General features: G+C 43.6%; 1 protein-coding gene across 2 annotated transcripts; it reads left to right on the forward strand.

Annotated features, from left to right (window-relative positions):
* Positions 1–813: 813 nt before the first annotated feature.
* On the forward strand, positions 814–12,159 carry ATMIN (ATM interactor). 2 transcript variants are annotated; one of them, XM_003272469.4, is made up of 4 exons: positions 814–1,169; positions 6,298–6,423; positions 7,226–7,425; positions 8,106–12,159. In XM_003272469.4, exons 1-4 carry the CDS (start codon positions 837–839, stop codon positions 9,913–9,915), a joined length of 2,469 nt encoding a protein of 822 aa, XP_003272517.2. In that variant the 5' UTR covers positions 814–836; the 3' UTR covers positions 9,916–12,159. The 2 variants fall into 2 exon arrangements, with proteins under 2 accessions (XP_003272517.2, XP_012360889.1); XM_012505435.2 differs by lacking the exon at positions 814–1,169 and having other exon boundaries at positions 6,370–6,423; positions 7,205–7,425.
* The last annotated feature ends 6,076 nt before the right edge of the window (positions 12,160–18,235 follow it).

Here is an 18,235-nt window from a genome sequence, read left to right on the forward strand (position 1 = left end):
ACTCCAGCCACACCAAAGATGAGTAGTAGCTGCCCCCTTTTAATAAAGGATGTGTTTCCAATTTCACTGCAGTCCTCACCTCTCCCTTTTGTCTGCCCCAGCCTCCTATGTCCATTTACATGAACTACCCAGTCTAAGTATTTAAGTTTTGTAATCATATACTGAACTACAGTGTCTCCCAAACAGTAATCCTAATTTCAGCAGCTAAAATAGAAGGAAGCAAATCCAGCCTTTTTAAAATGATTAATCCTATCAATTATAACAGTCCTTACATTTGTATAGTGTGGTCTCGGGTCAAGTTACTTAATTTATATAAGCCTAAATGTCCTTCTCTGCACAAGGTGGGGCAAGTTACAGTACATACCCGCTACACTCGTTTTGAAGACAAAATGAGACACAGCATGAAAAGTGCATCCACCAGACCCACCTGGTACCCGGTAAGGCCTAGGTAATAAACAACAGCGGAAATTAGTGTACTTCTGCCTCACCTGCCACTAGACATTTGGGTTGTTTCTAGTCTTTGGGAAGTAAACGCATTGCTCAACGTATTGCTTTTTCTTTTATGTGACTACCGCCTGAAGTCACGTTCCTAGGAATAATGGATCGATTAGAGGGGCGGGGCAATACCTTTTACCTGCTGGCAGGTGAAATTTCGCCTCCTGGCGACGTCACCTAAAGTCCTCTCCCTCCAAGGGGCGCCCTCCGCGGCCGACAGGGGGCGCCGCGGCCGCCTGGGCCCGCCGGATGCTAATAAGCCTGGCGGCCCCGCCCCCTGCCGGAAGTGGCTGCAGTGGGGGCGGGGACTGCGAGCGGGGCCCGGCGACCGTGCGGGAGCCATGGCGGCCTCGGAGGCGGCGGCGGCGGGGTCCGCGGCTCTGGCGGCGGGTGCCCGGGCCGTCCCGGCGGCCACGAGAGGAGCCGCCGCCGCCGCCTCGGGCCCGTGGGTGCCCCCGGGACCCCGACTAAGGGGCAGCCGGCCGCGGCCCGCGGGGGCGACGCAGCAGCCCGCGGTCCCCGCGCCGCCGGCGGGGGAGCTGATCCAGCCGTCGGTGAGCGAGCTGTCGCGGGCCGTGCGGACCAACATCCTGTGCACCGTGCGCGGCTGCGGCAAGATCCTGCCCAACAGCCCCGCGCTCAACATGCACCTGGTCAAGAGCCACCGCCTGCAGGTGAGCCCCACGCGGCCGGCGGCCCGGGCGGCCGGGCCTGGCTCCAACAAAGCGCCCGGCGCCGGCGCGCGAACCCGGCCTCGGGAGGACGAGCGCCCTGCGCGCTGCCGGTGCCCCACCGACCTCTGCCCTCCCCGGCCGGAGGCGGCTCTCGAACCCTCGCGGCGGGCCCCGCAGGTGCGGCCTCTGGCGGGGAGGAGGATCCGGGAGCGCCGGGTCCCCCACACGCGCCAGTTCCCTGGTTCCCTGGCCCCGAGTGTCGTGCCGGACGCCGGCCCAGGCATTTTACACGTTTTTGCCCGTGAGTTTTCACGGCAGTTTGGCGAGGGACGCATCGTCTCCATTATATTAATGAGAAACAGATTATGCAACCTAGATGATGCGGGGCTTTTAACCGGAGACTCTGGTTCTGAAGCCCTGTGCTTGCCACCACACCCACAATGCCGCCCTTAGGTCCTGCCCAGTGGACTGTGTGTGCCAAAATAACTAGAAGAGAGGGTTTTAAATGTTCTCACCACCAAGAGACAATACATTTGAGGTCAAGGACATGTTAAATACTCTGACTTGATCACTATGCAATGTATATGTCCATCCATGCTGCACACTGCAGTAGGAATAATTACTGTGTGTCGATTAAGAATAAAAAAATGTTTTAAAGGAGCGGTAGGTTTGCCTCTAAACACCATCAGTCAGTTTCACGGTGTTGGTAAGATCAGCTCAGGATTGAGACCTAAGGGAAATTGCCCCTGTGGCTCTTCTTTAAGAGGGGGACACAGTATGACAATAGTCTGAACAACCCTCCACGTTATGCAAAACGGGGCAGTCATTTTCAACGTTGGGACACATCTGTGACAAGCTTATTAAAAAATCCAGATGTCCAACCCCACCCCAGACCTATTAAGTCATAATCTCTCAGTCATTAACAATGGCAAGTTTCCTTCCACCACTCTAGGCCAGCAGTGACATAATTCAAAAGCGCAAGTCATTGAAAACAGTTCTGCAAATATGTAGCTTTCGATGATCAGGAGTAAATTTAGAGTATCCAGAGTATTGCATGTTCTGTCTGACCACAGTCAGGCTTCTGATAAGAATTTCACAGCAGAAAACTCTGAGGTTGTAGTCTCTAGTAGGACAGATGTGTCGCCAATGAAGGGTGATCTGCTCTTACCAGCATCTAAACCGAGATGCAACAACGTTCTCAAATGAAGATCAGGGAATGTACGTGAGGTATGCTGAGGAAGACCCTACAGGTGGGGCCGAATTGTTGGACTGAAAAGCTCTGGGTTTCTTTCAGCACACAAGTGTAACTCTGGGAATGGCTTTCAACCTATTGTTTTGTTTTCATACTAAATTTTAACTAAATCCTTTTTTTCCCTGTTGTTTTTGTGGTTTTTTGTTTGTTTTTGAGACAGAGTCTTACTCCATCACCCAGGCTGGAGTACAGTGGCACCATCTCAGCTCACTGTAACCTCCACCTCCGGGGCTCAAGCAATTCTCCTGCCTCAGCCTCCCTAGTAGCTGGGATTACAGGCACCTGCTACCACACCCTGCTAATTTTGTTTTGTATTTTTACTAGAGACAGGTTTCACCATGATGGCCAGCTTGGTCTGGAACTCCCGACCCTCAGGTGATCCACCCACTTCAGCCTCTTAAAGTGCTGGAATTCCAGGTGTGAGCCACCGCGACCGACCTAAATCCTTTATTTAATCATAACTTCGGTGGATGAACTATTTCTTAATACTTTCGGTTGTTCTTTCTATGGAATTGCTGTTAGGAGCTCTAGCTCTTTAAAGACCCTGGTAAACATCTGTTGAACATAAAGATACCGTTTACTTTTCAGGACTGGTTAGTATACAGTAGGTTTGTTTCTAATTATGTTGAGTTGTTTGTTTTGTTTTGTTTTGTTTGAGACAGAGTCTCACTCTGTCGCCCAGGCTGGAGTGCAGTGGCAAACTTGGATCACTGCAACCTCTGCCTTCCAGGTTCAAGCGAGTCTCCTGCCTCAGCCTCCCTCATAGCTGGGATTACAGCTGCATACCACCACGCCCAGCTAGTTTTTGTATTTTTAGTAGAGATGGGGTTGCACCATGTTGGCCAGGCTGGTCTCGAACTCCTGACCTCAAGTGATCCACCCGCCACAGCCTCCCAAAGGGCTGGGATTACGGGTGTGAGCCACTGTGCCCAGCCAGGGCAAACTTTTTTTTTAGCAGGAATTATACCTCACCAGATCCATCACTTTTTTTCTTGACAAGCAGACTGACTTTCCTGTCTTGTCCTGGCTTTCTAACAGCAGTGCCCAGTGGCCCCTGAGCAGCTGCTGTCTTGGTGTCTTCCTTTAATGAAGGTGGTCTGTGTGATGCAATAGCCATCTATATGATGGTGTCCAGTATGGAGATCTGTACCCTCAGTCTGGTTACTACATAAAAGGCTCTTCAGGGTCTTGCTCTGTTACCCAGGTTGCTGTCAGACTCTTGAGCTCAAGTGATCCACCTGCTTTAGCCTCTCCAGTAGCTGAGACTATAGGCTCCTGCCACCATGCCCTGCCTCAAACATTGTTCTTTCTGTTTGTTTGTTTGTTTGAGACAGTCTCACTCTGTCTCCCAGACTGGAGTGCAGTGGCATGATCTCAGCTCACTGCAACTTCCGCCTCTCGGGTTCAAGCAGTTCTCTTGCCTCAGCCTCTCGAGTTGTTGGGACTACAGGCATGCACCACCACGCCCAACTAATTTTTGTTTTATTAGTAGAGACAGGGTTTCGCCATGTTGGTCAGGCTGGTCTTGAACTCCTGACCTCAGGTGATCCCACCCGCGTCAGCCTCCCAAAGTACTGGGATTACAAGAGTGAGCCACTGCGCCAGGCCTCAAACATTAACGTTGATACCTGTTTTCAAAGTACTGGAAAAAGAGGGGTAAGGACAAGGAACCGGGAGGAAGGCTGGCTGGGAAGCTATCTTAGGTTTTAAGAGCTATGTTGACCAGAGACTCCACCTACTTTCTGCCCTGAGTATCTCATTGGCAGGTTTTCTTATAGTCAGTGGAAATTTTCGGTCTTAGTTACAGCTGCTTGCATAATTTCTTTCATTGTTTATATATTTTCTAGATTATATTTTCTTCCCCTCCCCACTAGTTGCTGTTGGTTCTTATTTTATTCTAATCTTTCTTCCCAAAACACCCCACCCCCAACCAAATCTTCCCTTCTTAACATAAATGATGAGCAACGAGGATGGGTGAGAATGAGGAATTGGATTGCAAGCTGTAGAGTATGTGCCGCCTTCTGGTTTGATGTGGATGCCTAAGGTATATGGCCATATTCCATATCCTGTAAGGAAATCCAGAAGTCTAGCCCAGCCTTGTGTACGGTGGGATTCATGGAGCAATGAAAGCTATCAGGATTCGGGGGCAGGAAGAGCAGAAGTAAATGTACGTTTTTTTATTGCTAGAGATTCTTTTGTTCCTTATGTATGAAAGCAGTGGAGGGGACAGGCAGGCACTTAAAGAACCTCTTATCAAGCAACATTTATATTTGTAAAACATGGCTTAGAGGATTTTGTGTTATTTTTAGTCCAGAGGTTTGCTTTTAATGATTTGCCAGAAATTTTTTAAGGAAAGGAAAGGTTCCAAGTTGCTCTATAGACTATATTGTACAAAGATTTCTAATTTTAAATTTAGAATAAGATGACAAAGCAAACCGTTTCCTTCTTGGATGCTTTCTCGGAAGGCAGTCAGGTGGTGCTAGAGTAGCTGGACAGACAGTTTTTCCTAGTTTTTGCTACAGTTCTTACAATCCTTTCTTCTCACCCTCTACTCTTCAGCTGTGTCTTCGTTTTACACTTGTGTATTTTCCTTCTGTCTTGTTACTCGATTGTTTCCTCTCATAGGTTCTTTTTTCAGTTATGCGCACAAAAGATACAGTACAGAAAGTCCAGTGCCTTTGATTCTTCAAAGTCTATAGAACTTCAGAATAAAAACACCACTTTCTCACTGCACTTCCATTTTATCGTGCCATCGCCATTTCTCATCTGAGCATCCTACCCTTGAGCTTATTCTCTGAGGACAGAAATGGGAAGAAGGCCCCAAAAGCAGTAGGTGGGGGCGGGAGGAGGCTGCTGTGCTGGTGAGTGGTGCGGTGTTGGCTGTCAGAAAGCAGGAGCATGGACAGTGTCAGCTTGTTGCCGTGACAGTGAGGTTACTGACATCCACTTAGACTGTCTTTAGTGGTCTCTTCCCCAGGCATGATAGGTTTGGCTTAGATGGCCACCTGAAGAGATTCAGTATAATGCTACCAGTTTTTATTGAACATTTATTCTGTAGAAAACATTCCCAAAGGCAACAGAAGATACAAATAAATCTCTGCCCATGAAAAGGTGTGGGGGCCATTAGAAGGCGTTCTCTTAGGTGTAATGAAGTAATGAGAGAAGAGAAAGTAGTTGGAAGCTATGGAGTGAGGGACTTTGAGTATCCCAGACTCAAGAAGTTCGGACTTGAACAGTACGGGGGTGCTGCTGAAGACGTTTGAGGGAGGTAATGACATGATCGAAGCTATACTTGAGAAAGGTGAATCTGATAAAGTATGAGTGAAAAAGAGACTGAAGGTCTAGAAATTAGATTAAGAGGCTAATGACAAAATCCACATAAATAGGTGGACTTGAATGAAGGGGCACTGAGAAAGAAAAGGACAGGAGATAGTAAAAGGCATTCAACGATGAGAGCACACACTACGGGGGAGCATGAGGGAGGTTGGAAGGGATAATGAAAGGATTACCGAGTTTCACTGACGATGTGTTCGAAATGAGCAGGAATCTTGTAGTGATCCTAATCCGTGGTTTCATAGAGCATTTCACAGCCTCGGAACGTACAATGGGGACATCTCCCTGGAATGTAAATAGTGACTAAGAGGAATTCAATAACGGTCAAATGAATGCAGGATTTTAGAGTCTTGCTGAGTATTCGTACCACATTTCATTTAATCTACTCATACTCTTTCTCTTACTGCTAACACTAGATGGAAAAACTCTAAGTTAATTAAAAGTATTTCACAAAATGTGCTCGTTTTCGGTCATTCCGTTTCCACTCCAGCCTGTTGTGTTGATTTTTTGAAATAATTATTTAAAGTCATTTTCCTTTTGCAGGATGGCATAGTCAATCCAACAATAAGAAAAGATTTGAAAACTGGACCGAAATTCTACTGCTGTCCAATCGAAGGCTGCCCCAGAGGCCCTGAGAGACCGTTTTCTCAGTTTTCTCTCGTAAAACAGGTACTCTCTACTTCTCTGAGGATGAGATACAGATGCTATAAATACTGTGCATTCTGATTACTTAGCAGACATAACTACAGAATCGAGTAGACAGCTGCTTGTGAGAGGAGATGGCTGCGTGTCTCCCAGTTGGTATAAACCTCAGTATGCTGTCACACAAGTGGAGGGAAAAGTGGCACGGTCTGGAGGGAATATGTCTAGAAGTGAGTTGAAATAGAGAGAGAGAGAGTAAACCAGTTCAGCAAAAATGAGAAAATGTTTGCTCGCAGACCTCCTGTGTGAGTCTGCATACCTCCAAGGGCCCAGCGCAAAGGCACAAAGGAACCGTTCTCCCAGGGGAATAAGAACCTGCAGAATCCAGGAAAAGAAGAGTTTCGGAAGCCGCAATCTTAAGAGGAGGGAGGGCCCCAGTGACTGGGACAAGAGGTGATTCAGAACTGGAAGAGATTGGCATCTGAAATGTTCCCCCGAGGGTCTGCTGGAGGGCATCTTGAGAAGAGCATTGTAAAGACATTTTTTTTGCTGCCTGCAGCACTTACAGATCAGAGTGTAAATGCCGGGGACCATAGATGTTTTCAAAACAATCTCCTCACTTTTCACAAAGCAAAAGCAACAAGAAGAGGCATATATATAATTAACCGCAATGTGCCTGCTTTTACATTCTTTTGACTTGGACTGCTGTATTTTATATGTTATTTATATTAACAGTGTAAAATCATTAGTAATTTCGGTGTATGATGGTTTCTGAAATGTTTTGACCAGTTGCTGTTTTTCATCTTAGTCCCTTCTGTGTTCTTCCTAGCACTTTATGAAAATGCATGCTGAGAAGAAGCACAAATGTAGTAAGTGCAGCAATTCGTACGGTACAGAATGGGACCTGAAAAGACATGCAGAGGACTGTGGCAAGACCTTCCGGTGCACATGCGGCTGTCCCTACGCTAGTAGAACGGCATTGCAGTCTCACATCTACCGAACTGGCCACGAGATCCCTGCAGAACACAGGTGAAGGGAAAGAAATGATGGCACAAAAGTCAGTAGCTATGGGAAGCATTTCAGATGAAACATCCTGGAGAGCCAGTGGTGTGGGGAGAAAAAAGGAATCTTAGAAAATGTGTGACGTGGAAGAAGGAAGCTTTTGAAAATGGAATCAGGTCTTGTAAATGACCCATGTCTGGGCCTGAAATCTTGACCCAGTTGGTCCACCTATTTTTTCTGCCAACCCTCTTTGAGAGTTCCTTGTTATTTCCATTTGAAAATCTCAGCTTCCAGAATTTTCTGTCAGAGGGAACCAAACTGCCAACGAATAAGTTTTATCATGAAACTGTACTTCATTTAAAGGTCAAATTTTCATTTAGTGTGATAGCTTCCTGCCTTAGAAATGATAAAACTTGCACTATGTAAGTCTTTTAGCTTCTTTTGGCTTAAAGATCTGAGTTGAGTTCTAGTACTTAGAGCTTAACAAAAAAAAGGTATGCTTCCTCCTTCTCTGTTTGCATGTTTCTGAAAGTTCACCTGCCATAATAGGACCAACCAGAGTTGCAAAAGAATGGATTTATCTTGTCTGGGTTGAATATGACCTCTGCTGTAGATGGGGGAAGTGGCATTTGTAAGTGAGAATAGAGTGTCATGGTCGAAGAAAGTTGTATTTTAAGGTTTTCTTTTTGCTCTGTCATTGTTTTCAGGGACCCACCTAGTAAGAAAAGGAAAATGGAAAACTGTGCACAAAACCAGAAGTTATCCAACAAGACCATTGAATCATTGAACAACCAACCAATCCCTAGACCAGACACTCAAGAACTAGAAGCTTCAGAAATAAAGCTAGAACCATCTTTTGAAGACTCTTGTGGCTCTAACACTGACAAGCAGACTCTTACAACACCACCGAGATATCCTCAGAAGTTGCTTTTACCAAAGCCCAAAGTGGCTTTGGTTAAACTACCCGTGATGCAGTTTTCTCTCATGCCTGTCTTTGTGCCTACAGCCGACTCCTCAGCCCAGCCTGTGGTGTTAGGTGTCGATCAGGGCTCTGCCACAGGGGCTGTGCACTTACTGCCCTTGTCAGTAGGAACCCTGATCCTCGGCCTAGATTCAGAGGCTTGCTCTCTTAAGGAGAGCTTACCTCTTTTCAAAATTGCTAATCCTATTGCTGGTGAGCCAATAAGTACTGGTGTTCAAGTGAACTTCGGTAAAAGTCCATCTAATCCTTTACAAGAACTAGGGAACACGTGTCAAAAGAACAGCATTTCTTCAATCAACGTGCAGACAGATCTGTCTTATGCCTCACAAAACTTTATACCTTCTGCACAGTGGGCCACTGCTGATTCCTCTGTGTCGTCTTGTTCTCAAACTGATTTGTCGTTTGATTCTCAAGTGTCTCTTCCCATTAGTGTTCACACTCAGACATTTTTGCCCAGCTCTAAGGTAACTTCATCTATAGCTGCTCAGACTGATGCATTTATGGACACCTGTTTCCAGTCAGGTGGGGTCTCCAGAGAAACTCAAACCAGTGGGATAGAAAGTCCAACGGATGACCATGTACGGATGGACCAAGCTGGAATGTGCGGAGACATTTTTGAGAGTGTTCATTCATCATATAATGTTGCTACAGGTAACATTATAAGCAACAGTTTAGTAGCAGAGACAGTAACTCATAGTTTGTTACCTCAGAATGAGCCTAAGACTTTAAATCAAGATATTGAGAAATCTACACCAATTATAAACTTCAGTGCACAGAATAGTATGCTTCCTTCACAGAACATGACAGATAATCAGACCCAAACCATAGATTTATTAAGTGATTTGGAAAACATCTTGTCAAGTAATCTGCCTGCTCAGACACTGGATCATCGTAGTCTTTTGTCTGACACAAATCCCGGACCTGACACCCAACTCCCATCTGGCCCAGCCCAGAACCCTGGAATCGATTTTGATATCGAAGAGTTCTTTTCGGCCTCAAATATCCAGACTCAAACTGAAGAGAGTGAACTTAGCACCATGAACACCGAGCCAGTCTTGGAGTCACTGGACATAGAGACTCAAACGGACTTCTTACTCGCAGATACCTCTGCTCAGTCCTATGGGTGTAGAGGAAATTCTAACTTCTTAGGCCTTGAGATGTTTGACACACAGACACAGACAGACTTAAACTTTTTCTTAGACAGTAGCCCTCATCTGCCTCTGGGAAGTATTCTGAAACACTCCAGCTTTTCCATGAGTACTGATTCATCTGACACAGAGACCCAAACTGAAGGAATCTCCACTGCTAAAAATATACCTGCTCTAGAAAGCAAAGTTCAGTTGAACAGTACAGAAACACAGACCATGAGTTCTGGGTTTGAAACCCTGGGGAGCTTGTTCTTCACCAGCAACGAAACTCAGACAGCAATGGATGACTTTCTTCTGGCTGATCTGGCCTGGAACACGATGGAGTCTCAGTTCAGCTCTGTAGAAACCCAGACTTCTGCGGAACCACACACAGTCTCCAACTTCTAAAACTAACAGTGGAGTCCATGTGTGAGACGGCATCTACCGTTTCCTCTGGATTAAAACTGTGGACTGGGGACAACAGTATTAATTCGATTGAATGTGGCTGATGACACAGTTGCTTAGCTTCTTTGTGGTTCTTTGCCTTTTGTACTTGTAAACAGAAATTTGTATATAAATGTGAGTGTATTATAAAGTTTGAGATGTTGATCTAAATTGTTTTTGTGTTGCCTACATTTGCCTTTTCACAGCTAGTCTTTTCATGTTAAAAAAAATGTATTTCATACCTATAAAACCTATATAGCCATTTAGCTGAAGCCCAGCTTACCAGGTTCAAGGGTACAAACTTCTCAAATCTTCAAAACATTTTAGTCAAAGTGTAATATAGTTAAATTGTACCTAAAATATCTTTGGCAGTGCTTGTTAGAAATTCCTGATTCCTGTTACTAATCACTAACGAAACCGGATGCTGCCACCATAGGATTTAAGCAATAGTGCTTCCGTGCTCTTAGACTCCTGCTGCCTGGACCTTCATCAGCTTTGACACCTCTTTTCTGATTTAAAGACACCAAGGAAAACTACAACTGTCTTTAGCTTTGAAGCAGTTTTCATGTAATCAATGCCACCTCTTCCCTACATGAACTACTATTGATACCAGCATACAAGTGTATAGCACTTTACACACAAGAGGTTTATTGATGTAAAATTATCGGCTAGGGAAACAGCAGCAGGCCAGGCGTGGTGGCTTACCCCTGTAATCCCAGCACTTTGGAAGGCCAAAGCAGGAGGATCACTTGGGCCCAGGAGTTCAACACCAGCTTGGGCAACATAAGGAGACCATGTCTCTGGAAAGTTTTTTTTTTTTAATTAGCCAGGCATAGTGGCATGCGCCTGTGATCCCAGCTACTTGGGAGGCTGAGGTGAGAGGATCACTCGAGGTTGGGGCTGCCATGAGCCATGGCCATGGCACTGTACTGCAACCTGGGTAACGGCAAGACCCTATCTATCTCAAAAAAAAAAAAAAAAAAAAAAAAAACGCCAGCAACAAGCACTTAGTGTAGTGTTCCTGCTAAATAAGGGTAGGTTATCCAAACCATGGGAACAGGGAGTTATGGAAACATGCCTATGACTTCATCTTGGGGTGTGTCCTATGAAGATCCTTTCTGCTCTCCACAGTAGGCCAGAGTTGGGGGCTCAAGCTGTTTCCCCCAGTGCACCCACAAGCTGGATCTGAGTTTTGTCACTCTAAACAAGAAAAAAAGTGGGAAAAGGCATCCCCCATTAGGTTTCAATACTTTGCACTTCTACTAAGCTTGATAGGGCAGGAGTGCAATCTACAATTATTTTAAAGTGAATTTCCTTCCATTCACCATTCTTCATCTTTTGAGTAAGAAAAAATACCTAGCAAGGATATTACGTGTGCCTTGAGGCTAGCAATTATAGGATAGATTCATCTAAAATATGGTATTCTGCATTTTGTTGGTTTTTTTAAGTGAATAATACCAGTCTTCAAAGAAAACAAGGTGAAGACCTATTGCTTCAATAATCAAGAATGCTTTCTGTGTTTTGAGGTAGGAGCATGATCAAGTATGCTTTGGGGATTTTCTGTATTTAGGAGATCCTGGATTCTTAATTGTTGGCTAAGTTCCAGTCAAGTAGGAATCAGTGCAGCCTGTAAGTTCTCCACATTGACACACACACACACACAAATGCTCCTTTCTGTGGCACATGCCTGTGTTACTGAAAGCTAAATCCTCAAAACCTAGTAAGGGGACTAATGATTCATTAAAGTAAACTGATGGTTTTGCTACTAATTCCTATCCCATACATTTGTTACAAAAGAAGTGCTGGTAATGGATAAATAACATATCCTGGGCAGATGAGCTCAACCTAGTAGGTAAGAGTTTGCTTTGGTCACAGTTGCCTATGAGTGTGGGTTTCAAAACGAACATAAAGCCTTAACTTAGAATTTCATTATGTTTTAGAATCATCACTGCCTTAATATTCAAGCATCTATTTAAGTCCTCCTAATAAAGGAGAAATGCATGTTTATGGCTTCTTTGTAAATATAAATGCAGTGATCTATGGCTTAAAAAATTGTTTCTGTGACAATGTTTGTAAATCTAGCCAATAGAGTTATTTACAGAAAAAAATGAGCATGTAATAATACAAGAACTGTTTCCCTCTCAAAACCTGAACCTGAATTACTTGTAAAAACTGAAATTTAATGATTAAAGAGAAGCCAGAATTGTACCTTTTGTGAATTCTTGAACCTACTCATAAATATGACTTATTTTATTGCCTTAAGTTTTCACCCTCATTGTCTTTTGAAAGCCATATGATAAAATGATTTTATTTCATCATACCCAGTTATTTTCCTTATTGTTTTTCTTTTGTGCATGAAAATATGCTAACAATTTTCCTAGAAAAGACATTCCAGGTAATACCAGCCAGATGGCTGACTAGAGGTCCCTAATGCTTGTTGCCTCCACAGAAAAGGACCAAAAGAACGAATAAAATACATTTTGACTATAGTATCCAAAAGAAAATGAGGCCTGGCACGGTGGCTCACGCTTGTAATCCCAGCACTTTGGGAGGCTGAGGCAGGTGGATCACCTGAGTTCAGGAGTTCGAGACCAGCCTGGCCAACATGGTGAAACCCCATCTCTACTAAAAATACAATAATTAGCCGGGCATGGTGGTGCACGCCTGTAATCCCAGCTACTCGGGAGGCTGAGGCAGGAGAATCGTTTGAACCGGGGAGGCAGAGGTTGCAGTGAGCCAAGCCTGCACCACTGTACTCCACCCTGGGCATCAAAGTGAGGCTTTGTCTCAAAAAAAGAAAAAAGAAAATGCTGGAGTATGTCAGGAGTGGTGGAGAACCTGTGGCACACAGAGACTCAGGACGGCCAGAGAGAGAAGGGAGCAAAATACCCTGCTCTGCCACCCCGTCTCCCCAGTCAGGATCAGCTCAAGACCAAGATGGATTTCTGCCTGGGGAAAAGGAAGGCAGAAGGTCGCCAACAGGTCCCATTACCACCACAGACACCTGTAGTCTTTTCTGCTGGAGAATCCTGCAGTTCTTTCAGGCCTTGAGCCCAGTTTAAAAACTGCCTCGAATTCACATGGCCGCGTTACTGCAGAGAAGAAGCCCACATCGTAACCCAAGCTGCTACAGCACGGCACCATTTTCAAACTGGACCCACTGCTCTAGGGGACAGTAACCACTGCATCTCTCCATTCCTGAGGCTCTGCTATCACTAAACCATCTCACACACAGTAGTGCAGCATCCCCCAGCTGAGGTGCTACAGCTCCCTACTCCTTGGGAACAAGCTGCCCAAGAGGTGCTCCATCTTACCCATCCTAGTGGCAGCACAGTCCTGAACTCAACTACTCAGAACCTAGGCCTAGCAGAACAGCCATGACCCTAGCACCCAAGCCCATGCAGTGCCCTGCCTCCAAAGGAACAGGAAGTCTTGCTCAATGGAGAAGCCAAGCTCAAGCCAGTGGAGCAGCCCTGTATCCCCTCAGCATGCAAAAAGCCTGATACTCCATCCACAAAGGAGCCATACTCAATCCGGGATGCCAGCCACACAGTCTACTGCAGCCTAGGCCATTGAGGCACTTGCAGGCATTGCTTACATTGATTACAGGTGAAGAACCTGCATGAAGACCACACTACTACTGTACCCATACAGAAGCAAAGCCAGTGTGCCTTACTCCACTGATACTCAGGCCCCATCTGCACGTGAAAGCCTTTCCCTGCGAAAGCCACTCGATAGAACTGGAAAAGGCAGCTGATCCATCAGCTGCAAAGGAATCAACATAGGAACACAAGAAGCAAAGGAATCAACATAGGAACACATGAAAAAGCAAACAAATATGACACCACCAAAGAAACACAATAATTCTCCAATAACTGACCCCAAAGTTAGATAGAAATTTATGAATTTCTTGAAAAGAAATTCAAAATAATGATCTTGAGGAAGCTCAGCAAGACACAAGAGAATACAGATAAGCAAAATAATTCTTGATCTGAATGAGAAATTCAAGAGAGATAGATATTTTTTAAAAAGAACAGAAATCTTTGATCTGAAGAATTTAATGAATGAAATAAAAAGTACAATTGAGAGCCTCAACAGCAGACTAGATCAAGCAGAAAAAAAATTCTTTTTTTTTTTTTTTTGAGACGGAGTCTCCCTCTGTCACCGAGGCTGGAGTGCAGTGGTGCCATCTCGGTGCACTGCAACTTCCACCTTCTGGGTTCAAGCGGTTCTCGTGCTCAGCCTCCTGAATATCTTGGATTACAGGTGTTTGCCACCACGCCTGGCTAATTTTTGTATTTTTAGTATAGAGGAGGTTTCATCCTGTTGGCGAGTCTGGTCCTGAACTCCTGACCTCAGGTGATCTGTCTACCTCAGCCTCCCAAAGTCCTGGGATTACAGGCGTGAGCCACCGCACCCAGCCAGAAAATAAAAATAATTTCTTAACTTGAAGACAGCTCTTTTGAAATAACGCATTCAAAGGGAATAAAGAGAGAATGAAAAAGAGTGAAGAAAGTTGACAGGACTTATGGGGACATCATTAAGTGAACAGATACTCACATTATGAGATTTTCGGAGGGAGATGGAGAAAAGCACAGAAAGCTCATTTAATGAAATAATAGCTGAAAACTTCCCAAGTCCTGGAAGAGATGTATGGACATCCAGATCCATGGCACTCAAAGAATCCCAAATAGATTCAACCCAAAGAGGTCCTGTAAAATTTCAAAGACACAGAGTTTTAAAAGCAGCAAGAGAAAAGCATAAAGTCATATATAAGGGAATCTCCATTACACTATCAACAGATTTCTCAGAAGAAACCTTGAAGCCCAGGAAAGAATGGGATGATATAGTCAATGTTCTGAAAGAAAAAAAAAAAAAACTGCCACCCAAGAATGTTATACGCTGAATGAAAGTGAAATAAAGTATATTTCAGACAAGCAAAAGCTGAAGGAATTCATCACCACTAGACTGGCCTTACAAGAAATGCTATGGTAGTACTTCAACCAAAAGCAAAAGAATGATAATTACTTTCATCATTTTGTGTGTCATATGAAAACATATGACAGTATAAAACTCACTGGTAGTGGTAAATTCATAATCAAATTCAGAATACACCGTTACTCTAATGGTGGCATATGTCTTTCAGATATCCAGTATGAATAACTACAGCTATAATACACTATTAAGGAATACACAATATAAAATGATGTAAATTAAGACAAAATTTTAAATTGTGGAGGAAGGACAAAAATTTTTTGTGTGAGTATCTGTACAGGACCAAAGTTGTTATTAGCTTTAAAAAGTCTATTATAAGATTTTTCATGTAAGTACCTTAGTAACCACAGAAAGAAAAATTACCTCAAATACACAAATGAGAAAGAGAAAGGAATCAAAGTTTAGCACTGCAGAAAACCACTGAAACAACAAAAGAGGAAGAAAACAACAAAGGATATATAAACCAGAAAATAATTTTTAAAATAGCAGGAGTAGGTCTTTGCCTATCAATAATAACCTTGGGCCGGGCATAGTGGCTCACACCTGTAATCCCAGCACTTTGGGAGGCCAAGGCAGGTGGATCACAAGGTCAAGAGATTGAGACCATCCTGGGGATGCAGTGGTGAAACCCTGTCTCTACTAAAAATACAAAAATTAGCCGGGTGTGGTGGCACTTACCTGTAATCGCAGCTACTCAGGAGGCTGAAGGAGGAGAATTGCTTGAACCTGTGAGGCAGAGGCTGCAGTGAGCCGGGATCATGCCACCGCACTCCAGCCTGGCAACATAGTGAGACTCCTTCTCAAAATAATAATAATAGTAATAATAATAACCTTGAATGTAAATAGATTAAATTCTCTAGTTAAACATATAGAGTGGATGAATGGATTTAGAAAATAAAACCTCCAACACCATCCAGCTATATGCTGCCTGCAAGAGACTCACTTAACATGCAAGGTCATACAAAAACTAATGTGGAGGGATGGAAAAAGTTATCCCATGCAAATGGAAACCAAAGGAGAACACGAGTAGCTATACTTATATCAGATAACACAGACTTTAAGTCAAAACTGCAAAAAGAGAGAAAGTCATTATATAACAATTAATATAACAATTTTAAATATATATGCAACCAACACCAGAACATCCAAATATATAAAGCAAATATTATTAGATCTATAGGGAGAAATAGACTACAATACAACAATAATAGGGGATTTCAGCACTCCACCTTTGGCAATGGACCAATCATCCAGAAAATCAACAACAAAACATTAAACTGCACAAAAGACCAAACGGACCTAACAGACATTAACAGAATATTCCTCCAAAACACTGCAGAATACACATTTTTCTCAATAACACATGAAACAGTTTCCAGGATGGATCACATGTTAGCCCACAAAATAAATCTTAACAAGTTTAAGATTAAACTCCTTTCGAGTTTTTTGTTTCTTTTAACCATAATGGCTATTACTAAAATGTCAAAAAATAACAGATGTCAGCAACTTTGCACAGAAAAGGGAACACTTATACACTGTTAGGGGGAATGTAAATTAGTTCAGCCCCTGTGGGAAGCAGTTTGGAGATTTCTCAATGAACTAAAAATAGAATTCAACCTAGCAATCCCATTAGTGGGCCTACCAAAGGAAAACAAATCATTCTACCAAAAAGACAGATGCACTCATATGTTTATCGCAGCACAATTCACAATAGCAAAGACATGGAATCAACCTAGGTGCCCATCAATGGTGGAATGGATTTCTTTTCTTTTTCTTTTTTTGTTTTTTTTTTGTTTGTTTTTTGTTTTTTTTTTTTGAGATGGAGTCTCACTCCATTGCCCAGGCTGGAGTGCAGCAACCTCCGCCTCCCAGGTTCAAGTGATTCTCCTGCCTCAACCCCCCAGGTAGCTAGAATTACAGGCGTGTACCACCATGCTTGGCTAATTTTTGTATTTTTAGTAGAGACAGAGTTTCACCATGTTGGCCAGGCTGGTCTCGAACTCCTGACCTCAAATGATCCACCTCGGCCTCCCAAAGGGCTGCGATTACAGGTGTGAGCCACCGTGCACAGCCTGGATTTCTAAAATGTGGTACATATACATGATAGAATACTATGCAACCATAAAAAAGAACAAAATATATCCTTTGCAGCAGCATGGATGCAGCTGGATGCCATTACCCTAAGCAAATTAACACAAAAACAGAAAACCAAATACCACATGTTTTTATTTGTAAGTGGGAGCTAAACACTGGATACATGCAGACATAAAGATGAGAACAGACACTGGGGACTCTAAAAGTGGGGAGGTGGGAAGGCGAACAAGAGTTGAAAAACTACCCATTGGATACTATGTTCACTATATGGGTGATGAGATCAATAGAAGTCCAAACCTCAGCATCACACAATATAACCATATAACAAACATGCAAATGTAGCCCCCACACCCCAAGTCTAAAATGTTTACTAGACTGTGAATTCTAAATTAAAAAAAAAGAAAAAATAATTTTTAAAAAGAGAAGGGTTATATCACTTTGGGGGGTTTAGAGACACAGCCTTTGGGGTACCACACAGTTTTATTTTCCTTGTCTCTCACAATATATCCATGTGTGTTGTCCTCCGAAGCATGTTTAAATGGCATTAATTAGATTTGACAACTAGGAGGGGACAACATATATGCCTTCATACTCTCAACTTTTAAATGGCTCTAATTTGTTAAATGACATGAATTTTACGTATGTATGCATGTATTTATTTATTTATTTATTTATTTATTTATTTATTTTTGAGATGGAGTCTCGCTCTGTCGCCCAGGCTGGAGTGCAGTGGTGCAATCTCAGCTCACTGCAACCTCCACGTCCTGGGTTCAAGCAATTCTTCTGCCTCAGCCTCAGAGTAGCTGGGACTACAGGCATGCGCCACCACGCCCAGCTAATTTTTTGTATTTTTAGTAGAGACAGGTTTTTCCATGTTCTCTAGGCTGGTCTTGAAATGCTGGCCTGAGGTGATCCACTCACGTCGGCCTCCCAAAGTGCTGGGATTACAGATGTGAGCCACTGCGCCTGGCCATGAATTTTAATCCAGTTTCTTCAGCAAGGTGTTAGCAGTAAAATGTTCTTAAGGCCAAGATGATGACTACATTGTTTTTCAATGTTTAAAACCAAAGGATTCTCTCAGTTGTTGGAACGGTATTTATTAGAAGATACGGTGATATTTCAGCTTACATATCCAGAGACGCAAGCTAGAAAACAAACAGGGAGGGCTCTCAGGTTGTCGGTGTTCTTGACGTTC

Source organism: Nomascus leucogenys, chromosome 2 (assembly GCF_006542625.1).
Source record: "Nomascus leucogenys isolate Asia chromosome 2, Asia_NLE_v1, whole genome shotgun sequence".
Taxonomy (NCBI): Eukaryota; Metazoa; Chordata; class Mammalia; order Primates; family Hylobatidae; genus Nomascus; species Nomascus leucogenys.